Source organism: Astyanax mexicanus, unplaced genomic scaffold, assembly GCF_023375975.1.
Source record: "Astyanax mexicanus isolate ESR-SI-001 unplaced genomic scaffold, AstMex3_surface scaffold_37, whole genome shotgun sequence".
Classification (NCBI taxonomy): Eukaryota; Metazoa; Chordata; class Actinopteri; order Characiformes; family Acestrorhamphidae; genus Astyanax; species Astyanax mexicanus.
The window spans coordinates 2,483,900-2,510,515 of NW_026040047.1; the positions used below are offsets into that span (position 1 = coordinate 2,483,900).

A 26,616-nucleotide genomic window follows, 5' to 3' on the forward strand; every position below is an offset into this window, starting at 1 on the left:
TCCACTGACCTGTTTGCCCTATAGGCAAACTGGAGGGCATCCAGTTGGTGATCTGAGATGTTCTTAAGGTGGGTGAGCACCATGCGTTCAAAGGACTTCATGACAACTGAAGTCAAGGCCACAGGTCTGTAATCATTCAACCCCGTGATGGAAGGTTTCTTAGGGACTGGGATGATGATGGAGCTTTTGAAACATGAGGGGACTTTGCACAGCTCCAATGACTTATTGAATATTTGTGTGAAGATTGGTGCTAGCTGCACAGCACAGGACCTGAGACACGAGGGAGTTACACCATCAGGACCCGGAGCTTTATGGACATTTTGCCTCTGAAAGAGGCGACAGACATCCTGTTCACGTATATTGAGTTTGAATTGAGAGACAGGGGGAGAAATATCTAAGTGAGTGGTGGAAACTGCAGTTTCCACCACTGTATTTGTTCTTATATGTTCTTATAGTGCACTATAAACAGTTATGTTAGTACCCTGTTAAGCAGGTTATTAAGCATTAATTATTAGCTAATTCTACATGTTATTAGTGTAGAATTGGCAGCAGTTTAGTCTATGTGAGTTTGGTAAGGTTATGGCTGTGCTGGAGAGTATTGAGTTAATAAGTCACTAACACAGCAAGAAGTGTACCATATTCTAAAGTGAGGTTCTGTTCATCACTAATTACACACTAAAAAGGACTGTGTATTTGACCTCCCATATACAGAAGTTGAATGTCAAAAATGCAGTTGTCCTAATAAAATAAAAGAAAACACATTTTAGCACATTTATAATCTATTGAACTCAAACAGTTTTATTTCCTATTAGATGTACTCTCAACTTCTAAATTTAAAATATACCAAATCATTCCCAAATATTTCAAATTGTTCCCAAATATACTACATTACTCCTAAATATATCAAATTATTAAGATCATTTCCAAATATAAAAATATTCCCACAAATACAAAAACAAACATTCCTAATATAAAAACATTCCCAAATACAGAAAACTACTTCCAAATATACAAAAACATTCCGATATAGAAAAGTATTCCCAAATATACAAAAACATTCCCAAATATATTAAAACGTTCCCTACTACTGCTAAAAAAAACCCTACATCTTTTGTTTACAGCTAATTTTCAACAAATAACTCATTTCCAGCGAATGGGAAGAAGCTGTCCCTTCGCCTTCATGTCTTCAATCTTGTTCTTTGTTTCTTCATTGATGTGGGCTGCACATCTTTTTGAAAATGCAGCCAAGGTCTCCTTTGTTGACATAGCAGCAAGACTTTCATACATTTTGGGATCAACGATTGCAAGTTCTGCAATTGCCGCAGTAAAAGCAATTGTTCCGCGGTCAACATTATGCCGGTTGAATGCTTCAGTCATGGTGCGTACCCTCTGAAAAGTCTTGAGCACCTTGCGGTATCGAGTGATGACCTCCTCAGGACTTTGAGCTGGAAAAAAAAAAAAAAAAAGTATCAAGGTCAACATCTGTAGTACACTGCACTTGATTCGTTAACTATCCTTGTTTAAATGTTGCTATGTCTGACAAGCTTTAAGGTCAGCATATGAAATGTTGCAATGGCACTGGTTGAGTTGTTTATGAGGAGACTGCTTACTGGTTGAAATAAGACTGGGAGTTTTCATAATGCTTAGCACAGTCTAGTTACAGATAAAGTCATGCCTTTCAACAAAGAGCTAATCGGCTCGCTGGTAACACTGCATGAGGAGGAGTGGCAAATAGTCAAGATAGTCAAAACTATTGGTGACAATGGCTGACAAAACAAAAATATAGAAACTGACCAGTTAACCCTAGCCAAAAAGGGTTGAGTTTCAGAGTAAGGAAGAACTAAAGACCAGCGCGCAGCATTGTTTTAGCCAGCTAAACTAGCGCTAGCCTTAGCCTATGCTAGTACAATGTATGGGCACACTCAATGCGCACGCGTTTAATGTTTAGGAATTCTGTAGATAGACTGAACCCTTGTTTCTGTTTGTGCCGTATTTGGAAAACGCACACACTCACGGGGGTCCCCTGTTAGTCACATGGCTCCATAATATAAATGGCAAAATTATTGACATTCATCAGCCTAAAATGGAAAAATGGTTGAATCCAATGGAATACTGTAAATATACCAAATATCACTACTTTTCTTCAAAATAAAATACTAAATGTCAAAATGCATGGTTTTATACTGTAATTGCAGCGAAATCAAAAAATGTGGTTTCAGTGGAAGTCAATGGGGCATTTTTGGCCACGAAGGTGTCCAGTGGGAGTATTTGGCACTACATAAAAAATAATAATGCAATCAAATCAATGTTGTTGCTAATTTTTGACATATCCAAGACTCTAATTTCCACCAATGCCCCATTCATATACCATTTATTATATGGGTTTTTTAATTAATAATTCATGTAATTAAACTGTCATTTAAAGTGTTAAAATCCTGAAAATTATTGAATATTTGATCATTTTGATCAGGGCTGAAGTTGATTAAGTGAATTATATATATATAAAAAAAAAATATTGCTGATTTTTTGCGTGTACATTTTTGCCACGAAGGTGTCCAGAGGGTGCAAAATTTGAAATCTGGCACTACAAAAACATAATGCAATCAAAAAAATGTTGTTGCTAATCTTTCACATATCCAAGACTCTAATTACCACCAATGCCCCACATGTCTACTGTTGGTTTTATGGAAAATAATCCTTTTTTTTTTTTTTTTTTTGCAAATATTGCAATAATTCAAATAATTAGGAACTTTGAGAGTTCCTTGTATAATTACATACATTTCAGAATCAAACTACAATTGTAACTGAAATGTCCCTAAATGAACTGATTTTGAATCGAATCGAGACCTTGTCAATCGCAATCTAATCGAGCTGGAAAATCAGTGACTGTACCCACCCCTACTCTTTCATCATTCTGAGCAGGAAAAATCAGTGGCTGACTAAATACTTTTTGCCCCACTGTTCTTTGATTAAAAATCAAAGTAGCAGCAAGTCAGTCATACAGTAAATGTTAAACAGTCTGACAATTAAACAATGTTTAGCACAGCTAATCAGAAGACTTCACTTAGCTAGCATGATAACTAATGCTAAATACCATTCTGTTCACCACAGTACAACACACGTTGGTCTCTGACTGAAACTCAGCTGAACAGCTGTTTTTTACTAGGTTAACTAACCTGAGTACTGATAATAAAACCTGTCTTAGAGACTGAAGTCATAGTTAGATAGATGATCACTATGCTGCACGCTGTGTAGTTACACCCATTACTATGAGCAATTCAGTCAGGACAAGTCTTTTAACTTACCTCTAGCATGAAAGTGTTTTGCTGTCCATGTGCTTCTTCTTTTTTTGGCCTTTTTGTAAGCCTTATCAGATTCCGAAGAGTCACTGATTCCAGGTGAACCAGATGATTCAGATGAAGAATCGTCCACACGGAATTTGATGTCCTCATTTGCAGGATCAGGAATCATGCCTATGTACAGATATATGACATTTAATAATAATTCATTGAAATGTTTAGCCATTTTGAAAAAACTGTAAAGGCTCAGAAAACAAGTGATTTGCAAGTTTGTGTAAGTATTTAATTGCAATCTAAATTCTGATTCTCTTTGTTAACCCTCTGCAACTGTGCTGGAATGGCACAGCCAGTTGAACAATAAACCAACGATCTACATAGCTTTCTCATTATTATACCATATTATACCACAAAAATGTAATTAGGCAAAGGTTTATTGTAAAAAAAATAATAACAGATATGAAATTAAATTACTTTTATAGTAGAAAAATAATAATTCAACTAGAATGGCCCTATCAGTTTTGACGGTCTGAAATTTGCATGCTTTTTTAAATATTATAAAACAAACTATACAATGAATTTTCTTATGTTAAAATGGGTAATATAAATGGCAGAAAGGCAATAATAACTTTAGATTTACTGATAAAAACGAAGCATACAATATTACCTAGAAGTACATGTTTTCAAGTGAAAGCTATTTTACTACACAAATGCACAAAGAGTTAAACAGCAGCCTATAAGCATTCTAAATATATTCTAAATGACTGTAGCGACTAAAAGTACTAAAACTGACAGAAATAAGGTAATATTGAGTGCTTGAAATAGAGTTAAGTATACTTAAAGAACAACAAAACAAAAAAGGTCATCATGGAAAGGGTCTTTAGAAATGTGTGCAGTCATTGCTTAAAAAAATGTACTTATTTTAATTATGGTATAATAATTAAACAACTAATAATAATACAATAATATGGCCTACACGTCTAATAATTACACATTTCATTTATTTATAGTCTTGCTTTTGTTGTTGCATTTGCTTTTTACATTAAATTAAAAGTGTAATTAAATTTAAAACTCATTAAAACCTTATTTTAAAAAACATTTTCTAATGGAAAATAGTATCATCTACTGTTTTTATGGTAGAACTACACATTCATTTCATGTTAAAAACTGCTTACTGGAGTTATGATGAGTATTCTTGTAGGTTTTAACAAATTGCTGATTTTAAAAATATTCTTAAGTATGAGAATATGAAGTACTTAGCATTATGAACATTTTGGGATATGCACACTTTCTGCAGACCCTTCAATATCATTTCAAGTTCAGGTAATTTCTAAAAAATAAATAAGTTATACCAACATTTTAAACTAGGAGTTTAAAAAATATATATATTTTTGAGTGTACATCCAAACCTTTGTTTTTGAGCTGGCCCCTAAGGAAGTCTCTTTCATCTTCCAAATCTTTGATCTTTTCTTCTTGCCATCTTAACTTCTCTTCCAGAAATTCTAATTTTGACATTGATGACACAGTGCCTAAATTAAGAACAAATTACAAACATAAATACATCAATATTCACAAAAAAAAACTAAACTAAACATAGAGGGTAATGGGATTCATATTCAAAATCACAACAAAATAACAGTATGAAAAGAACATTTTCTATAAATTATTTTTATTTTTTATTTTTCGCACACATGGCATTATAGCCATTTACTATTTTGCAAGTTGACTGCTTACTGAAGTCTGATGTGATGCTCCTACTTGATCCTGGAGAGTTTCCCTTGTCCTTTATCAGGTCCAGTGCTGTATTTATACAGGGAAATAATATCATCAAATGTTAAAATATTTAAGTTACTGTTATGGAGGACTCTGATGAAGGTTCTTTCCCCCCCCCCCCCCTTACCTTTTCCTTCCTGGCACTCATTTTCTTTAGTACCCATGTCTTCTTCAGTTCCAAGGGCTTTAAGTCGTTTGTTTGCCCGCCTTTTAGCCTGTGGATTACAGTGATAACTTTAATGTTGAAATTAAAAACAAACCACAAGCAAATTAAGTTCACTAAATTGTGACATTTTAAGTTAAGATTTTACAACAATAGAAATTGCACATAAAGACAGTTTAAGAATAACAGCATTAATTTAACAATGCAGAGGCACATACATGTGCATATGCATTCAAAATCCGCTGACAATTTGAGCAATTAACCTCTTAAGCTCCAAGACTATTTTTACCATTTTCCGCCTGAAATTACATACTCACATTTGAAGGTTTATCACTCTAATATTAAATTATTCAGAGTCAATTCTATGAATTAATATTACTTAGAAGCCTTTACACAATTCATTTAAGACACTTTAAATTATTCAATTGAACATGCAATGGCCAAAATATGGTAAAAACCATGAACATTTTTAGGCGCTTTTCAGATTTTCTATTTTATTTTTTTTTTATTTTCAGACATATAAAATGAACTATTTTTATGGATGAAGTGTTTTGGCAGCTCTACATTTTGCTATAATGTTTTTACAATCATCATATAAAATTTTAATCCGGAGAGACTGAGGCTGCGTCCGAAATCGCGTACTTCCATACTAAACAGTATGCAAAAGCAGGATGCGAGATCGGGTAGTGTGTCCGAATGCGCAGTAGGCGAGTTTGAGGACGTGAAAAGTTCCCGGATGACGTACTGCACCGGGAGACATTTTTAAGTATACAAGCCCAGCACACTTCACCCGCTCATATTTCCCACAATCCACCGGGAGCCGCGCTGAGCTGAGAGACCCGGCAGTGAGCGGCGGAGCGGCGGAGAAGAGAGAGAGGGACAGAGAGAGAGAGAAGTTTATGAGGTGAGGAGATTCAGATATTTAAACTGTTTTGGTTGTTTGTGACATCAGGCTGTAAATGAAAGATTTATGAGGGTTAGTTTAAGTTAAAGTAGCGAGTTATAGGGGTGTGGGTTTGTTATTAATGCTGTTGCAGACAGAACATCTTTATTTTCGTATCTGAACTGCTTTACTGAGCAGCGTTAGCCCTGTGCTAGCTTAGCTAGAGTTATTAAACTTATCACAACTCTTTATTAATCTTCTGTTCTGCAGCACCAGCGTTTACTAACTCACTACAGCCCTGTATACTGCTGCAGTGCTGAAGAGCTGGGGCAGTTTTAACTTAATACTGATCAGTCTGTATAAACTCATCTGAGAAAAAAGGCTGCTGATATCAGAGAGGCTCTTCAACAGACAGACTGACCATTTTATTTAGTTTTATTAAATAGCTAGCTAACGAGCCACAATGGTTAGACTTTTATGTTGTTCTAAATTTATATTATATTTGTTTAATGCCCAAGCTAAACTTTATGATTTAATCTGTGTGTGTGTGTTTCAGATTCAAGTATCCTGCTAGTAGAGAGAGAGGATTAAGACGAAGAGAAAAATGAACAATAACCAATAAAAAAATAAATAAAACCACTTAAAATACTTGCCATTCTTGTTATTTGTGGGGAATTTATTTAATGTGTAAATATGCAAGTGAGGAAAATTTTTCAATTTACATTATATTGCCAAATCTCATACCTAGTTTTCCCGAAACTGACTGGATCTACTGATAACATCTTCGGTAGCATATTTTATTTACATCAGTAATGCATATATGTTGGCCTTTGTTTAAAACTGTCAGTAAAAGATTATGTATAATAAAAAAGATCCTGTGTTTAAATATTTTTGCTAGAAAAGGTGAAATGGTAAGGCAGGAATTAATTAATATTTTGTTTTTTGTTGTTTTTTTACATTCTTTTTTTTTTACATAACATTCTGATATGTGTTATATTCCATTAGCAAATACTTATTATTACTTAATATTTGCTAATGGAATAAAACAAATATCAGGTAAAGGTAAATTAGTTAAATATGTATTATTATTATTCATAAATACTCAATGAGCTCTTTCTATGAATTATTAAATATTTCAGATTTGATGAAAATAATAGTTAAGTTTTATTTACAGTCTTATTAAATAGGACAGGCTGGGGGTTAATTTATTAATAAGAGCTGATTAATGAGGGGATTTTAATGAAATTAATTAGGGTAAAGCTCTGTAAACTGTACGCTGGTTAGGAGGGGTGAGAGGTGAAAGGGCGTCAGAGGTAAGGTGGTGGATGTAGTGCGTCCGAGGCTGCGTGCGTACTGCGGTCTGGCGTACTGAAAAAGCCTGTAAAAAAAAAAAACACCTTTGCCCGGCGAGCAGTGCGTACTCACCCCAAAACAGTACGTACTGCTTAAGTACGTGATTTCGGACGCAGCCAGACTGTTCGAATGGTGTATAACATGTCCGCAATCGATCAAATATGGACGTACTAAAACGCAAAAATAATTTCATAATTTTCAGAAGCAAAATGTTTATTCTCTGAAAGTCGGCTAGATAACTGAAAAGCAGAGATTCTAAGCTTCAAAATGGGTGTCTATATTGAGCCTATAACTATTCATAAACACAGCCAGATATTAAATATCATATTTTTCTGGCCCGCCGGCGGGACAGGGTGTGTTAAGAGGATAAAGGTTGAGTTGCAATTCATATATGAGCGATTCGAAACATTTGTTTGGATATACTAATCCTTAGCTAATGTACAAATGGATCAGCAAACCTGTAAGTTATTGGGCCACTGAGCTAGGTTTCCAAAACTATGTCCCAAACCACACTCTTAACCAATGTAACATTAGCTAAACAATTAACTTGTTTTCCAGTGTTATATTTGTGTGTGTAAGCGCTGGACATAAATACAAATCCCAAAAACAGGTTAAAGTTAAGGCTAAACCAATTGGTTAGCTAAACTGTACTCACCATTGCTCTGGTTCTCAGCTTCTTCGCAGTCCCTGCTGACAGTGTCCGACTGTGCCTGTGTGCAGAGACGCAGCAGATATACGCCAGTAGATTCCAATCGTAACTTATCTGTCTTATACACACCAGCATATTCACGCCAGCAGATTCCAATCTGTTCGTTGTCCCCACGTTGTGTCTAGCGATGTGCAATTTATTTCCCTCCTCCTTCCTATTCTTCCTATTATTGTATTTTAATAATTCTTTGTATTATTATAAAATACAAATGAAAACAAACAAACTATATATTTTATATAAATATAATTATTTTACTTGCACATGCGCATTACTTGCGCGGGTAAAGGTAATACTCTGATTGGCTCAGACAAGAAAGCGGGACATGGGACCAGAGTTGGTTTATGGCAAGCCTATCCACTATATCTGCAGTTAATTCAGAAAATGCCCAGGACCCACTAGAGGGAGCCCGCGAGTGAGTCTAAAATGAATGGGGATGAATAGAGCTAAACGGCTAAAAACACAAATTAAAAATAGTAAAAAACACTTAGCCATGTTATTCTTTTAAGTTTGAAAAGTAGATTGATGTATTTTGCTAAAAAAGTAAAGAAAACGAACGTACATGTGACTATTTTTCTACAGCAAACGGGTTATTCCAGTAAACATGCCAGCATTGCTGCTACAGTGTGCCAAATGGTTAGTGAGTTGAGTGGGTATTCTCGTTTTTATTAGAGAATCAACGATGGACCGTACTTGAACTCACTCACTCACTCACTGCATTCAGATTGGACATGGGAATTTCATGGTATCACATTATGATTTATTGCGTAAAATACATTCTGCAAAAAACTAAATATTTTTTCATTGGCTAATGAAAAAAAGACTAATCAAAAGGCATATGAAATGTCCTTCCTGTCGCCATGAAATGAAGCTCCAGTATAGGCAAAAGCAAGAGCCAGATTGGTAAGTTGGCAGCTTTTTTCATTTCATGTAACTGTACACACACCACAGCACACACACATTGTTAGTCACTAATTACTTTTGTTGATTTACCAGATTAAATTATTTTCTTACACATTACAAATCACTTGTGCTTTCAGATGACTACTTACTCAGTTACAGTAAACTCACGTTACAGTTACTAAATGATTACTATATGATTAAATAGACTGTACTCATTTTTTTATTTTTTATTTCAAGGGTTTGTCGTGACAAATGCCATAACAGAAAGACTATCCGGAGGTCCATCCGAAAGGGAAATCTCATGTTAAGCTCCAGACCTGGATTCATTACATTTGCAGGTAACAAAAAAGTATACTGTAAAAATATGAAAGAAGGGTTGCCAGTACTAGTAGCAGGCTTTCCAAGAACTAACAGTTTAATTAAATGTTACAAAAATCAGCTCTTTTTTAGAATTGCTGGATAACATTTAGCTTTTAATTTAATGTAAAGCCAATATTTTGCAATAGACAGCTTAAAAATGATAATATAGAATAATACAGCTAATAAATGGTCATTATTATGCAATGTAATTCTTACTTCATTCTAGTCATTTATAAGTCCACAGAGACTAAAAATCTATAAACCTGTTTACTAATGTTACTAATGTACTCGGTTTCCCCTACAGGGTTTAAGCATAGTCATACAGACTATATTATCTTTTCAATTAAAAATATGCACTCAAAGATCTGTGTAGTCCAGGACGAGACTTATTCCCGGTCTGGGAAACTAACCCTCATGACCACACATCTGAAAACTTGAACCATTTGGGCAAGTTTGAATATGGTAAGATGCAGGCCAAAACTCTGGAGAGGTTTATTTGCGGTGAGAGTGTGAGCTGACTTAATTTACTTAATTTATTTTTTTATTTACTTCGGTTTCCCGAAAGCTTCGTAAGAATAAGAACTTTGTTAACTCGTACTTAAGATTGATCGTTAATTAAAGAGTGTTTCCCAAACCCGTGCGTAACTAAAGAACTACGTAAACTCGCTCACAGATTAACGAGTAACCTGAGTTATATTATTTTATATTATAATCATATTATAAAATTGTATTATATTATATTATTTTGAAATCATATTATAAAGTTGTATTAAATTATATTATATTATATTATATTATATTATAATGCCAACTTTGTCTGTAGCTTGTAGACTAACTGGGCATATTTGAATCAAACCCACAAATAAATCATCAAATCCAGGTAGAGCTGTTGACATTAATGCTGCAATGAACGCAATCAGTGAATTCCTGCAGATGATGCTCACGGTCTAAGCAATCTGCTGTCTCCAAGTCTGTGCATTCTGTAACCAGGCTGTTACTCTGCCATACACGCACCTATACACAGGCCAGGAATTACAGCACAGCACCATATATTTCCATGCTATTGGGAAAATCCCTGGTACTGTAGGTCCGGTGCAGGGGACGCCTGCAGTATCTTTAATCACACCTACTCGTATTGTAAAGGGTATCGGTGAATGTGCAGGTAATATTTAATATTATTTAATAATCAGGCGCTTATAACCAAAATTGTTGCCGTTAATCTGGGCAAACTCTGGGGTGTATCAGCTCGCAAATATATAAGTACCAGTCAAAACTTCAATGTTCAATGCTTTTCTTTATTTTTTTATGTCATTTATTTTCTACATTGTAGATTAATAATAAAACCATGAAAAAAGCATTGACGCATATGGAAATACTTTGTAAACAAAAAGATGCATGGCCTTCACAATCCCCTGACCTAAACCCAACTGAGGTGATTTGGGTTGAGCTGGAGCCTCACAGCTAAAAACAGCAACTATTGTTCAGCACCTCCAGAAACTCCTTCAAGACGCTAAGAAAACTAATCCAGATGATTTTCCCTCATGAAGACACTGAGATTAAAATACCAAAAGTGTACAGATCTGTCCTCAAAGTTAAATTAATAAAGTATAAAACATATTCTGGTTCTATATATATATATATATATAGACATTAAGGAACATACATAATAACACACATGACTAATTTAATAAATAAAATTAACTATATTAATTCTACAATCTATTTAAAACTTTAAACAATCTTTTAAAAAAGTTTAATGTTTTAAAATAGATTAGATTTTTAAATTATTTATTTAGACATATGTATCTTTAGAAGTATTTTATCAATGCCAAAGTACATCCTTTTGTAGTTTAAGTTTCAGAATATGTATAATGTTGATGATTACAACACATTTCTAAGTTTTCAGGGTGTAATAGTGAATAAATACTGCATATTGTCAGTGTTGAATCGATATTTGTATGCTGTTTCTGGGGAGGTTCTTTAACCTCGTTGGTTAATTTTCGCTTTGTGAAGCTCTTTGGGAAACACTCGCAGAACTGGCTCGTTCTTTACTCACGTCATTCGTTAGTTCATTCGTTATTCGCTAAGATTGATCATTTTGTGGAAACCCACCCCCAGACCAATAAACAGAGACAACATTCTTGTGTGTTTTTTTTGCCACATTTCGGTTCACTTGGATTTTTCTCAGTGTAAACAAAACAAACAAACCAGGCCAAAACAAGTCAAGGGGAAAATGCTCCAAATCTTTTAAGAAATTTGATTCAACTATAGGTGTGAAACACCAAAGTTCACAGTTTTTTAAAATTGCAAATAGCAAGTTGAGGTTGGTAAGATCAAGTTAAACAAAATAATGAAATTGAGTGCTGGTCTATAAATATATTTTTTAATTTAGATTTGATTAAATCATATAGCATTTGCTGTGGATAAAAATGATTAAGTCTAAGAATTAAATCTGATTATATCTTACACCCAGTTATCTTTGATGTACAACATCAAATGTAATCTAATTACATCTTGTTTCTTTCTTTATATCTATATGTTTTTATATAGATTTGCCCAAGGGCTCCGCCTTCGCCAGATAGATATGCTTCAGGAGGGCATTACACGAAGTTCCACAACCTTGAGCAAACTGGCCAGCAAACTTCGCAAGGTGTGCAAATCTGCCATGAAAAGAATGAGGAGAGATAAAAGGCAGAGAATCGGAAGCACACGGGAAGTTGTAATGATTGATGAAAGCAAGTTTGGTCACAAACGCAAAGTAAGTTTATTCAGCCATTTCTGTTTTGTTTTTTTGTCACTTGGACAGTGGTCATCAACTGTACTCCTGTAGATCTTTTCTCCTGCAGATTTCAGCTCCAACTTTATTTAGTTCCACCTGGCTCATTTAATTACCTTCAGAAAAGAAGATCTGGCTGATATTTTTTGTTGGATTGGAAAATAAAAAATTAAATATGTTAAATGTTAGATTGCTTTGAGATCCTCTAGCTCTTCGTCAGTGGCTATTTATGACCACAGAGTCACAGATATGTTTGATTGGTGGGCCAACTGTCAGCATTGCAATTACACTGATGTGTGTACAATTCTCAGCAACATCACTCAGTCAGATCGGTCACATCGGTACTAATGTCACACCCACACACTCACAATGTCATTCATGCCAATTCTGCAAATTGACCAAAACCAAAATTTGACCATTCATGTAGTAAAACAATAGGGGTGGCCCTAAAATAATAATATGATATGGCACACTCTTAGTCAAAAACTAACAAATTATGAATGGAATAAAAGGGTCCAAACAACAATCTGCAATTGTAGATCTAAGACCTTTATGTAACCACTGACCAGGGGCGTAGCAGCAAATTCGGGGCCCTGTACACTCTCAGTGACAGTGGGCCCCTATCCATGCCAGTACACAAGGAACATGAGCAAAAATGTTCATGGGCCCCTCTCTCTACTTGGGCCCTGGGTGGTCAGGTCCACTTTTCCCCCACTACCACGCCCATGCCACTGACTGTGGTAAGGGTATTAAACATCTTGTGTTCTATTTTCACTTTCAAATTATAGTCATGTAAGTTAAAAGACCAGATTGATGATATTTGATTTGAAAAATAAATATTTTTATATTACATTTTAAATATTTGTGTTTGCATTTTAGTACAACAAGGGAAGAAGCAGTAACCGGAATTCCTGGGTGTTCAGAATCAGGGGAGGAGACCTGTGTTACGCATTGTGAAGAACAGATCCAAAAGACACCTGACGCCCATCCTGAAGAAGTATGTGAAGCATGGGAGCACAGTAATATCAGATGGATGGAGAGCATACAGCTGTCTTGAGAATGAGGGATATCTTCATCTCATAGTCAATCATGAAGAGTCTTTTGTTCACCCTTTGACTGGAGCACACACCCAAAACATTGAGAGGATGTGGGGAGTCTGCAAATCCTCTGTATGGCGGCTACGAGGCAACAGGTCTGAAATATCCCTAAAGGAACATTTGGATTTAATAGAATGGACCTACTGGAGGGGAAATAAGCACAATGGAGGTCCCCTTGGCATGCTTTTGCATGACATAAGAAAACAATATACTGTGTGAGGTTGAAATTGTGTAATGGTCCATATTTGTCCCAAAGCATTAATGGTGGATGTTAGTGTTTTCAATTGTTAGATTTCACTGTACCCTTTATTATAACACATGTTGATTGATTTGATTTGTTCCATGAGCTTCTAAATGAATTAATTTGTAATTCAGATTTTAGACTATGCATAATTAGTTACTGGCTTAAAATACATTTTATTTTAACATGCTTTTTTCTTTTGAATGTTTTTGGTTCTTTGTTATACCACCTACAATTAATTAATTAATTAACTGAAATGAACCCTTTAACCAAACTGGACTAAATAGAACACACACTGACATCATAGATTGTATTGCAAATAAAGTATGAACAGGTTCTAAATCTGTGTCAGAGAGTGATTGATTAAATATTTATTCAGTTCTTTTTAGTGTGTAATTAGAGATAAACAGAACCTCACTTTAGAATATGGTACACTTCTTGCTCTGTTAGTGACTTATTAAGCCCTTATTAACTCAATACTCTCCAGCACAGCCATAACCTTACCAAACTCACATAGACTAAACTGCTGCCAATTCTACACTAATAACATGTAGAATTAGCTAATAATTAATGCTTAATAATCTGCTTAACAGGGTACTAACATAACTGTTTATAGTGCACTATAAGAACAAATACAGCCATTATTAACCATTTCCACATAATAGACCCCTAATTAAGCACCAATAACCCTTACACAGAATAAAGACTAATAAGTGGTGAATAAATCATTTACAAATGTCTAATTAAGGCTTTATTAAGCAAATAATAAGACATTAATAAGTGCCTTATTTGTGTTCCTTAAAATAAAGTGTTACCAACACAATTATAAATATTGTGTTCTAGAGGTGGCCAGATTGTAAATAGCTCTTTTGTGCGTGGATTGGATATCCAGCGCTTAGGTTTAAATTCCCCTAATATTGTGTATTTGTCTATTGTTTTTTTTAGTGTGGGTAATTTACTCTTGACCAATAAGTCCTTTAGGTTTTTGTTTTTGCGGTAAGCCGAAATAATTTTATGGTGGTCCAATACTGGGTCTTTGGTAATAAATTTGTCAAAATTTCCTTTAAGTCTTCTATTTAGGATTATGCTGGTTTTTGAAAAGGTTGTAACTAATGGGATAATTTCTTCGTTATTCTGTTCTCTTCTGGTCAGAAAGTTTCTCAGGCAATCCCTCAGGAAGGAGCGGGAGTAACCTCGTTGCCTGAGTGCCTGGAAGAGGGTCTTTTTTGCTTCCCAGAAGTCATCAGGTTGTGTACAAATTCTGTGGAATCTCAACAACTGAGACTTAACAATACCTTTGAATGTGTGTCTGGGATGATAGCTGGATTTAAATAATAAAGCATGTGTGTCTGTGTCTTTAAAATAAACCTTAATCTGTAATTTGTGTGTGTTGCTGGAATCATCTCCCTTGTAGGTGACAGTGTCCAGAAAATTGACCTCTGTTTTGTGTATTGTATATTTGATTTTGATGGAGCGATTAAATTTATTAAGATGAGCAGCAAATAGTTTGAACTCTTCTTCTGACCCTGACCAGACTCCCCAAATATCGTCCAAAAACCTAAAATAATGAAGAGGTTTGGCGGGCCACGCTGCCAATGCTGTCTCTTCCCATTGGGCCATAAAAATATTTGCATAGGAGGGTGCAAACCTCTTCCCCATGGCCGTGCCCTTCACCTGGAGGTAAAATTTGGAGTCGAATTCAAAATCATTTTTAGTAAGATTAATTTCTAGTAATTTTAGAAGGATCTGATCAGGTCGGTTCTTATCAGGGTATCTATTGAACCACTCTCGTACTGCTTCCAGGCCTGCTGGTGTCTCAATGTTGGTGTACAGGCTGTCTATGTCCATGGTGAAGAGGAAGCATTCAGGTGGCAGGGTGAGATTTTTTATCTTATTTATAAAATCATAGGTATCTTTAAGGTAACTAGGGTGTCTGTGTCCAATGTATCCTGTCCTGGGTTACCTGGAATTGGGCTGTTGGTAGTAAAGGTAAGTAATTCATGTTTTTCTTGAGGTGATTATTTATCCCTGTCAAATTATTTTGCTCTTCTAATTTTATCAATGGAACCCAGATGTTAGCGCCCGGGAACCTATCTGCCGTCGCTTTCAGTGCTCGCTGAATTTGCTTGATCGCAGTTGCGTCACATTTCTGGGTACGATGATTAATGCCGAAGGATAAGACAATTGTCTCCACCTTGACCTGTGTTGAGGCCTTAGAAATGAAATTCTCTGCATGTCTAAAGGTGCTTCCTGGATAGCTATCAATTTGAACATTCCCAAAGGTGTGTTGTGTAATCCTGGCCAGATTGGAGTCCCCCAGAATGCAGATAGGCTTACGTGCGTTAAAGGACCAGTCTACCATTTTGCGAGTTGTGTTGATATGTCTGATTGGTGTATAAGTGGTTGGGGAGTCAGTTGAGAGAGTGACCGGCTGCACAGGAGGACTAAAGACTATTGTTGTTGCTGGTGATGTAGCATCACCCGGCTGATTGTGTTCGGTCTCCCCTGTTGGACTTTCTGACCTAACTGGTGTTTGTGCCGTCTCTGTTTTCTCTTCTAGTATATTAAGAGAATCCTGATCGGACATTTCTTCCTCTGGGCTGGTGGTGTTTACCACGTGAACCTCAACCAGAGCTGGTGACCTACAGGAAGTAACTACCTGCGACTCATGGATAAGTGGCAGACTACCCGTGTCCTGTGTGGTAGGGCATGGCTCGATCTCAGAGAGCTCTTTATGGTTCTCTGGGTGAGCCACCCCTGGATTTATCTCCTGTGGGTCCCTAATTCCCTTTGTTCTGTTGGTTCTTATTCTAGGTGTTCTCTGTGGCAGTGCAAGGGGGAAGGGGGACAACGTACCCCAGGGAGCTGACCGTGGCGAGAGCGTCTCCACACGTGAAGGTAAAGGTGGGAAATCCTCCAGAGTAAAGCGCTCCCCCTCCTCTGTGGTGCTACCACCCCCCTCCCTCTGGTTCCCCATATCAGCCTGGTCATTCTTTGCTGCTAATAGCGTTTCTACATTTTTAACCGGCCCCTCTGTGTATTTTTTGGGGTATCTTTTCTGGTACCATTTTGTAGCTATAGTTAGTGCTACCCTCCAATCCTGAGCTCCCATGGTTTTTAGTCGCTCAGTTTCCTGGTCTATGTGTGCTTTGTAATGGTCAACCAGGATGAGGCGTGTGGTGTAAGACCAGTTTTTTGCATTTCCCTCTAACAGGGATTTAGTTAGAGGCGTCATGTTGGCTGGCTTTACTACCTCCGTGAGGTAGCTGGTTAGCCTGGCAAAGGTGGGTGGTTCAGTGTCTAAGTTTAGGGCCACCTTTTCGAGGTGGTGATGTGAGCGTATCAAATTAAATATTTGTTTGACCAGAGCACTGAATTGTTTGTGTTCAGGCCCGTTTGTGTTTGGTACAGCAGGCTGCTGTATGTGGCATGTGCTGTTGTGTGTCCTTTTTTGTTTGTATATTTTTTTGTTGTTTGTTGGTCTAGTTTTCCGTGTTCTGTTTTGTTTTACAGGTGGAATCAGGTGGGGTCCATGACCAGTAGGTCTCCCGTGTCTGGACCAGGGTATCGGCATCAGATGGTAAGTATGGGACTGACCCTCAGGCCTCCATACATAAGTGGGAGGCTCCTGTCTGTTAGGACCCGAAATAAAATTTCCAAAATTTTGGAAATCTACCCGACCTTTTCTTTGTCCTGAATGTAATGTGCAAAAAGCCATTTTTTCTAGGATTTCTAGGGTAAATTCGGTGTTGTAGGAGCTGAATTTGAAATTAAGAGGTAAACAAATGGTTAATTCCTTAAGGATTTAGACAAGTCTGGTGTTGCAATGTTTCGGTTTGTTTTAAACCTTCATCAGGCACAGACTTGCCATTGAAAAGTAATCAAACTCAAAATGAATGAGCAAAAAAAAAAAAAATAATAAAAAAAAAATAATAAAATAAAATAAAACAAAAATAATTCAAAAATAAAATAAAGAGTAAAATATTAAAGGGTTGTGTGTGTGTGTGTGTGTGTTTGTGCGTGTGTGTGTGTGAGAGAGAGTGTGTGAATGATAGTTGTTTAGTAGAGGAGTAGGTTCTTGTCTTTCTCCTAGCAGTTGTGAGTGTGTGAGTGAGGGTGCTGCTCTCCCTCCTGCTCCTTATATAAGCTGCAGGGGGTAGGCTCCGCCCCTGCTTGGTTTGAATTTTCAACTGCTGCAGTCCCCAGGGGGTCTTTTTAGCTGTGGGTTTTTTTTCCTGTGTGTTTTAAATCTAGCTGGTTTTAATAAAGAGAAAAAAGTTTTTTTTTAAAACCCTGGAAATGTTCTAAGCATGATGTGATCCATATAAATATTTTATTTATTTATTTAATTATCTTTATTAGATTGTATTATGGTTAGATTTAGGTTATGTTTTAGGTTAAGGTTAGATTTTTAAGATTAAGTTGTATTTATATTTAAATTTTAGTCGGGTTTAGGATTAGGTTAAGGTTAGGTTTAGGTTAAGGTTAGGTTTTTAAGATCAGGTTGTATTTGTATTTTTAAATTATGATTAGATTACGGATAGGTCAGTGGTAGGACTAAGGTTAGATTTAGGTTCTGTTTAAGTTATATTTATATTTCAATTTAATCAGGTTTAGGTCTTGGGTTAAGGTTAGGTTTAGGTTTGGTTTAAGGGTAAATTTGGTCTAAGTTTAGGTTTAGCTTTGTGGGTTAAAGTTAGATTTAGGACTTATGTTAAGGTTAGGTTTTAGGTTAAGGTTAGGTTTAGGTTTTGGGTTAAGGTTAGGTTTAGGTGTGGTTTAGGGCTAGGTTTAGGTTTTTGGGTTAGGTTTAGGTTTTGGGTTAGGGTTTTTAGAACGAAAGTGTCACGTTTTACATAGACTTCGGCACTAAGAGGTGATATGACTTCTTCGCACATCCTACTCCTAATTTTCCCATTCAAAACCATTTGTGAGGTGTCATCTGAAGAGGTCATGGAACTGCATGCTAGGGGCGTCATTTAACTCATTGGTAATATGACTTATTGCTTATACCACTAAAATCATTTATCGAGGTTCTGTTCACGCCCACAGGTTGGGGGCGTGTACTGGGGGGGTGTGTTACCAAGGTGTCATGGTGACTCTAAGGTGATACAAGTCCTAACCATAGGGGGTCCGCCCACTTTACCAAAACGTCATCAGTTAGGTGACCGGAACTCTACTTGGAGTTCCCGCCCCCCCGGAGGGGCGGGGCTCGGATAGGAGTAGCGGCACGGGTCGAGGATGCGCCCCTCTGAATTTGGAGGCGGTACCGCCCTCCTGAAAATAATGGCAAAATAGCCAATTTCCAAAAGCGGGAGGCTGTTAGACTGGTGTACCTTAAGAGGACTTTGCCGTTTTCGAGGTTTAAAAACCATTCAAAAGTGAACGGAAAGTAGGAGGCTCGCGAAACTCGGATACGCGGTAAAGGGCCGAGGGACCAGCGACATATCGAAATTTCGGGTCCGAAAATTTCGGGTCTAAAAATCCACCCGGGCCAGCACTTAGGCTTGTGGCCTGCGAGAAGGCCTCACTTTACAAAAAGTTGTTTTATTGTGAAAAATAGAAGGCGAGGTCGCAGGGCCGCGGGACCTTCGCCCACGCGTTCGGCTCGGTCAGTCGGCGCGCGTGCCCGATTTCGGTGGCCCTGGGTCGAAAGGTCAATAAAATATGGCCATATGATGCTTTTGTAATATCAGGACACTTATGTAATATTAAGCCCTAACTTTTAAAATTTACTGCCCAGACTCTTCACCTGGGGGCCACGATTCACGCTCACGTCCAACTCCCGCTTCGGTTAGGTGACTCTAACTCTACCCTTGGAAAACTTAGAGAAAACTTGAGTGCAAACAAACAGAAATGTATGTCCAAAAATGAATGGGGCTTCTATGGCAGCCATCATTTCTTGTCAACCTAGGGATAAACTGTTTGGTCATTTGGTGCGTCTCGTCGAGGCGACCCACCTGGTCAAGTTTGGTGTCGGTCAGACTTTCGGTGTGTCCGAAAAGTTGGAAAAACCACTTTGGTAATGTGAGACCTTTTTGTAATATAAGTCCTAACCACTCGCTTTTCTTGATCTGAACTGGTCGTGTGACACTATTTTGCCGTTTTTAGGACATTTGTGTTAAATTTGGGATGTGTTAGGGCTTTTATTACATAAGGGTGTCATATTACTAAGAGGGTTTTTCAGCGTTTGTAGCCAAACTATAGGTCCCACCTACATATAACCTACACCTACGTGTTGGGGAGGGACAGGCGGGTCGTTTGACACTATTTTTGAGATTCTAGGACGTTCCAGTCAAATTCCAAATTTCACCTAAAACGTTGCTTTTATGAGAAAATGACATGTGTTTTTTTTCAGGGATTCCAAGGGTCAAGACCCAAAACTGTTTGGTCATTTTGTGCAGCTCGTCGAGGCGACCCATGAGGTCAAGTTTGGTGTCGGTCAGACTTACGGTGTGTCCAAAATCCTCAAAAAACCACTTTGGTAATGTGAGACGCTTTTGTAATATAAAGTCCTAACTTCATGATTTTGTCATAAACATTTTTTAATCGTTTTTCTTAAACATTATTCTTGTCTGAACTTATTTCTGTACTGCAATTTTTTTTTATAAAAAAAAGTTATCACCAAAAAAAATTCTAAATATTATTATTTTTTTGAAATTCCCACAATTACACTTCCTGTTTTGGAGTTAATTGACAGGAAATTGCTTGTGGGGAGTCGGTGTGGTGTGACTCAGGTGTAGTTTTCATTGCTTAAGCTGTTTTTCTTCAAAATTGAGAGTTGAGTGTGTCTATATTATGATTTCCATCTAGTTTCATAACTTTAGTGTCGTTGTTTACATGCAATTAGTGTATATTTAAATGTTTATAGCTTGTAGAATTTGTTTTAGAGAGAATAAGTAAACATTAAACATGTTATTTATGTTATAATCCCTTTTCAACACGCCCGCGATAAATCCTTTGTAATACAATGATTTGTTAGTAATATTTACCCTAACGGCATATTTGTCCTCAGAATGGCTAGCAGATCCCAGACCTGCCCCATATGTAGGTCTACATATGCTAACCTTTCACAGCATGTTGTCCACTTCCACAATGTGGCCAATGTCACAGAGAAGGCATTGATTCTGCAGTTGGCGAGTGGACGGTAATAACTATTGTATTGTTATAACTATGTAATAGCGTATGGTAATAACTAGGTAATAACTATGTAGTAGTGTATAATTCTCATTAAAACCTGTTAAAAACAGTCATATTACTTATTCTTTTTCTTGTTTGTTTGTTTAGAGTCAAAGGCATTTTTAAATGCCAAGTTCCAGGTTGTGGGAAAAGTGTTAAGCGGCTGGACCGCCACCACACTGAGGTCCACCTGGACATTGATGTAAGTTAGTTAGTATTTTTATTACCAAAATATCATTCTACCTAAATTATTTAAATGCACTGAAAATTATACTATGCATGTAATTTGTTATTTTCCTGTTTTTAAGCCCGAAATACTCAGGTCTACTTTGGCCAGTGCCAAATATGAGTACGTTCTGGGCAAGTTGGCGGAGCTCCGGTCATCCAGGCCAGCAATACCCATGACAACGGTGCTGGACATCGGTTTCCAGCCAGGCTTGGGTGTCCCTCCGGTTCCCGGCCCTTCATCAGTACCCAGCCCTTCATCAGCACCCGCCCCTTCATCAGCACCCGACCCTTCATCCCGACCCACCTGCCGACCCACCCCATCATCCCAGCCCACCCCAGAGTCGCAATCCACCCCAGAGTCCCGACCCGGCCCTTCATGCCAGCTCTCCCCGGCATCACAGCTCGCCCCATGTGCTGATCAGGAGGAAGAAGGTGACGATGGAGAGCTCTGCAATGACCCCCGCTGTGCCAAGCTGCTCCGCCAATACAAAGAAAAGCTCCTTGCTGCAGAAAAGGCTGCTCAGGGACCGGTGGCATGTACGGGGCCATGCACCAACCCTGAGTGCCTTATTAAGGATGGCGAACTGGCAAAATTAGTTCGTCTTTTTAAAAGCAGCCCATCCCTTAAGACGAGGAAAAAGTTTTCTCGGCGCCAGGAGTTTGCGAAGGGTGACAATCCAAAGTATGGTAAGAACAGTTTTGATTATGCATACACATTAACATGTTTTCTAATTTTTTTTAACTAACCATTGTTTTATTCTGTTCTGTATATGTTTTATGTTTTTGTTTTGCAGAGAAAATGCTCATCAAGTTCTCGAGCTTCTGCAGTGGCTGCAATCCTTCTGCAAAGAAGAAAGACAATGTGGCCACTGCAGTGTCTCATGTGAGACGTTTTTTAATTTTCGTCGGGCAGGGGAAGCTTCTGAGAGGGGACTTCTCCTTCCTGAAGGAGTCGTCCTGCATTGGGAAGTAAGTCATTAAATATTGCTGTTTGTTTTCAGAAATGATCAAGTTTTTGTTCATGATGTTGTTAACTGAGGTGTGTTTGTGTTTTGTGTTTTTCTGGTTTTAGTTGGACTACAATGCTGGCTGAGGACAACCTGAAGTCCACTACAATTAAGATCCATCTAATAAACTTGAAAAAGTTTCTTAATTATCTTTCACACATGCCAATAAGTGAAACCAAACTTAGTGGGATGGACTTCAGGCGCCTCCAGCTTGAAATCCAAGCCCGGCTGAAGGACCTCTCTGTGTCTGTGACTACTCACAGACAGAAAATCCGCAAGCAGCTTCGACGTAAGTACCTCATCAGAATACATGTTATCACATGCCATGAGTTACGCAATACGTTAATTGTTCTTTTGTTATTTAGAAAACATTGTGTCTAAAAAGGACCTGAGGGAGTTCCGGGCAGAGGTCCGGAAATTGCTTCAGAAGAAACTGAGTAAGTATATTTCCATTAATAATTTCAATAATAGTTTTCATAAGACATTAGGAGTCATTGTTTTTTTGTTCTTCTCAGGAGCACTGCAGGGTGATCCAAACTGGTCAACTTTGGAGCAGGTGTTTGGCCTGCTCTCAGGCTACTTCATCTCGTTTTCTGGGCACCGCCGGGGGGTCCTCCAGAACATGCTGGTTTCCGAAGTCCAGGAGGCCGACTTCGAGGGCACCAAGGGCATCATAGAGGTGAGTGTTCAAGATCATAGGCAAACAGATTGTTGATTGGTTAACTAGGGTTATTTGCAACATGTTTTCTTTTTTTATCTTAATTTTCAGGTGCAGAGCCATAAGTCGGCCAGCACCTATGGCCATGCCCAGTTATCAATCACCCAAGAGGAGTACTCTTGGTTTACCAGCCTCCTGGACATTCGTGAGGGGCTTCCCGGCGGTGAATCGCCATACTTCTTTTTCAACAGGGCTGGGGGGCCTTGCAAAAGGCTGCTCGGTATGTTCCAGACAGAATGGACCAGGATGGGGTTCGGCGGGATTTTTACCTTCAAAAATCTGCGAACCTCCGTCGTCCATCATGTAAGTATTTTGTGTATTTACTTCAAATTATCATTATCATATTGTATCAATGTTTATTTTTTATTGATTTGTTTTTTTATGTTTACTCTTTTTTGTTTTGTTTTGTTTTGTTTTTACTCAGAACAAGGACATCAGCCCTAAGAAGAGGCAGCGCATTCACAGGGCGATGTGCCATTCTGAGGCAGTGGCCTCAAAATTTTACACAGCACAGCCATCTGCTGTTGAGGCCGCCGAGGTGCGCGAGTTCCAAGAAGGCCCTGATACTTCCCCTCCCAGGCCATCAACATCTCTTCACACAGATGAGCCCTTGAGCACTGTGAAGAGGTCTAGGAGGAGGCTTTTTGTCAGGAGCTCTTCCTCTTCGTCCTCTTCCGAGATGGAGTTCCTGGAGAAGGGATACCGGTCCGATGTCTCCGGGGCTTCATCCGAGTCGATTCCAATCCAAAGTTCCTCCCAAATGGTGTCCTTGGATACGGCCCCCTCCAGGGATCCATTCATTTTGCAGAGCCCTGTCAAGCCTCTCCTGTCCACTGTAAGTGTACATTATTTTCATGTTTGTTTGATTTTTTATATTACTAGTATACTTATATGAATGTTGTGTAATGTTTGATTTCTTTCATTTATGCAGTCCAATTACCACATCATTGGCCAGGATCCGTCACCTGGCCACTGCTACCTGGGACGTCCAATTAGGGTTCATGTCAATGATGTCCCACTCATCACTAGCCAGACATCCCCGAGGGTGAAGCTGGTCCGCGTGGACGAGGGGCGTCACAAAATTGTCACCAGCATAAACAGCAGCAGTGACGAAGACAATGTTCTGTCTTCAGAAGTTATTCCTTCATTCACTTTCTAGTTTTTTTTTTATTATTATTTTGTAAATATTTTTGAAAAAAAAACATTAAATGTTCTTATGAAGTAAAAAAAAAAATGTAAATAGTTTCTAACCAGTTTGAGTAGTTTAGATAATGTTTTAACTGTTTCTCTTTTACTTGTCATACTTGTTGTTTTACAATATATGCTAAATGTACATTCCAATGTGCAGTTTTTTGCAAAATAAACATGTTTATGTTTAAAAAAACGACTCTTTTTTTCTCAAATAAGCGTAATACGAAATATGAAAAAAAATTGCTGTGGATACTCTGTCAAAAATTATGGCCATAACGCCTCTGTAATATATAACTAATTTGTAATATTTTTCCCTAACTCATGTTTTTTGGCTACAGTAAAGGTCCAATTTTGACCAAATATATAAGTGTGTGTTCTATGTGGAACGTTTTCAAAATGTATTATGTGTTAGGGCTTTTATTACACAAGGGTCTCATATTACAAAGAGGGTTTTTCAGCGTTTGTAGCCAAACTATAGGTCCCACCTACATATAACCTACACCTACGTGTTGGGGAGGGACAGGCGGGTCGTTTGACACTATTTTTGAGATTCTAGGACGTTCCAGTCAAATTCCAAATTTCACCTAAAACGTTGCTTTTATGAGAAAATGACGTGTTTTTTTTTCAGGGATTCCAAGGGTCAAGACCCAAAACTGTTTGGTCATTTGGTGCGGCTCGTCGAGGCGACCCACCAGGTCAAGTTTGGTGTCGGTCAGACTTACGGTGTGTCCGAAGACTTAGAAAAAACACTTTGGTAATACGAGACGCTTTTGTAATATCTTTCCCTAACCACAAAAAAATGGTCAGAGCCACCTACGGTAGGCCTACATGAGGACGGAAGCGTATGTAGCCAAACTATAGGTGTGATCTACTATAAATAGGTCGGGGGTTGGTCACCGGTATGACCTTTCTGTAATACATTACACTTTGGTCATATTTCACTTAATGAGTGTAACAAGGGTGGGGGATGGGCACTCTGAAGTATTGAGGACCTCTTGGTCATATATGATTGGGGGATGGGCACTCTGAAGTATTGAGGACCTCTTGGTCACATATGACTGGGGGATGGGCACTCTGAAGTATTGAGGACCTCTTGGTCACATATGACTGGGGGATGGGCACTCTGAAGTATTGAGGACCTCTTGGTCACATATGACTGGGGGATGGGCACTCTGAAGTATTGAGGACCTCTTGGTCACATATGACTGGGGGATGGGCACTCTGAAGTATTGAGGACCTCTTGGTCATATATGACTCTTCTGTAATATCTCCCCTAATGTGTGTCACTGAGGTGGGGGATGGGCACTCTGAAGTCATGAGGACCTCTTGGTCACATATGACTGGGGGATGGGCACTCTGAAGTCATGAGGACCTCTTGGTCATATATGATTGGGGGATGGGCACTCTGAAGTATTGAGGACCTCTTGGTCACATATGACTGGGGGATGGGCACTCTGAAGTATTGAGGACCTCTTGGTCACATATGACTGGGGGATGGGCACTCTGAAATCATGAGGACATCTTGGTCATATATGACTCTTCTGTAATATCTCCCCTTATGTGTGTCACTGAGGTGGGGGATGGGCACTCTGAAGTCATGAGGACCTCTCGGTCACATATGAGTGGGGGATGGGCACTCTGAAGTCATGAGGACCTCTTGGTCACATATGACTGGGGGATGGGCACTCTGAAGTCATGAGGACCTCTCGGTCACATATGACTCTTCTATCATATCTCACCCAATGTGTCACTGAGGTGGGTGATGGGCACTCTGAAGTTATGAGGACCTCTCGGTCATGTATAAATCTTCTATAATATCCCACGTAATGTGTGTCACAAAGGTGGGGGATGGGCAGTGTGAAGTACTGAGGCAGTACTGAGGACGTCTTGGTCATATAGGATGCTTCGGTAATGTTTCACCCTAACTTTGTCACAAAGGCCTGTTGATCCGTTCTAGAGCCCCCGGGACACTTTTGTAATACCATAACACTTTGGTAAACACTTGCCTAATTAGGGTTAGGGAATTTCCATTGGAACACTGATGAAAGTGCAAGGCTGAAAATTGAAATAAATAAATCTGGCAAAGTTGCACATTTTTCGGCTTGCATTTTCATTTTTGTGCCCACCTGTGGCCCACCCAAGTCTGTGAAAGCTAACCCCATAAAATGCGCTGATTGGAACGGGTGAAATTGTACTCGGGGTTCGATCCCCCGCGGCTGAGTGAAGCCTTTCCAGGGAACCATGCAGATGCGATGTACTGCTGTACTACTTCTTGGCTTTGGAGTTATGGTAGCCCTGAGCCGGCCTTGTGGTGTGGTTGAGCTTGGTCAACCAGTGGTAGCTGTGGAAAATTGGAGAATTAAAGTCCAACTTGTTCTAATAGTGGTGGATGCGAAAAGTTGGAAAAAATGACTAAGTCCCACTCGGTCTACCAGTGGTAGGTCGGAAAAGTGTGAAAAAATTTTTAAGTCCTCACTTTTGGTCTACCATTTCACGATATTTCTAGTGAGGGTGGCGAGCTCCAGGATTTCGGACCCCCTTCGGCCGACTCTCTTATTCGACGAAGGTGCACCTCTGTCGGCCTCGGAGCGGATCCGCCCGCGCTCTGGAGGATTTTTCGTCGGGGGGATTTCCAAAGGGGTGCCGTCGGGCTAATGAGGAGAGTGGCAATGACTAGGGGTCCAAGCACCCAGGGCTGGTTCCCAAGGGGTCCCAGACTGGTGGATGGAGCCCAGGCTTGGG

The 26,616-nt window shown here is 38.6% G+C and overlaps 2 protein-coding genes across 2 annotated transcripts; one reads left to right on the forward strand and one right to left on the reverse strand.

The window, feature by feature from the left end:
• Nucleotides 1-1,031: 1,031 nt before the first annotated feature.
• LOC125793101 (coiled-coil domain-containing protein 106-like) lies at nucleotides 1,032-4,812 on the reverse strand. The gene is made up of 3 exons (XM_049473360.1): nucleotides 4,706-4,812; nucleotides 3,306-3,473; nucleotides 1,032-1,445 (listed from the first exon to the last, which is right to left on the reverse strand). Exons 1-3 carry the CDS (start codon nucleotides 4,809-4,811, stop codon nucleotides 1,141-1,143), a joined length of 579 nt encoding a protein of 192 aa, XP_049329317.1. The 5' UTR covers nucleotide 4,812; the 3' UTR covers nucleotides 1,032-1,140.
• A 16,115-nt stretch (nucleotides 4,813-20,927) lies between these two features.
• On the forward strand, nucleotides 20,928-23,931 carry LOC125793115 (uncharacterized). The gene is made up of 8 exons (XM_049473395.1): nucleotides 20,928-21,645; nucleotides 21,753-21,927; nucleotides 22,031-22,254; nucleotides 22,331-22,402; nucleotides 22,481-22,644; nucleotides 22,735-22,986; nucleotides 23,108-23,518; nucleotides 23,615-23,931. Exons 1-8 carry the CDS (start codon nucleotides 21,006-21,008, stop codon nucleotides 23,840-23,842), a joined length of 2,166 nt encoding a protein of 721 aa, XP_049329352.1. The 5' UTR covers nucleotides 20,928-21,005; the 3' UTR covers nucleotides 23,843-23,931.
• The last annotated feature ends 2,685 nt before the right edge of the window (nucleotides 23,932-26,616 follow it).

What these genes read in the sequence shown, in the direction of transcription:
- LOC125793101 (XM_049473360.1), bottom strand. Translation starts at nt 4,811, where the DNA reads ATGTCAAAATTAGAATTTCTGGAAGAGAAGTTAAGATGGCAAGAAGAA. An exon ending in GGGCCAGCTCAAAAACAAAG is followed by an intron (nt 3,474 to 4,705) that starts GTTTGGATGTAC and finishes ATCTGTACATAG; the next exon opens with GCATGATTCCTGATCCTGCA. An exon ending in AAAACACTTTCATGCTAGAG is followed by an intron (nt 1,446 to 3,305) that starts GTAAGTTAAAAG and finishes TTTTTTTTCCAG; the next exon opens with CTCAAAGTCCTGAGGAGGTC.
- LOC125793115 (XM_049473395.1), top strand. Translation starts at nt 21,006, where the DNA reads ATGCATGTAATTTGTTATTTTCCTGTTTTTAAGCCCGAAATACTCAGG. An exon ending in AATCCGCAAGCAGCTTCGAC is followed by an intron (nt 22,255 to 22,330) that starts GTAAGTACCTCA and finishes TTTGTTATTTAG; the next exon opens with AAAACATTGTGTCTAAAAAG. An exon ending in TCAAGCCTCTCCTGTCCACT is followed by an intron (nt 23,519 to 23,614) that starts GTAAGTGTACAT and finishes TCATTTATGCAG; the next exon opens with TCCAATTACCACATCATTGG.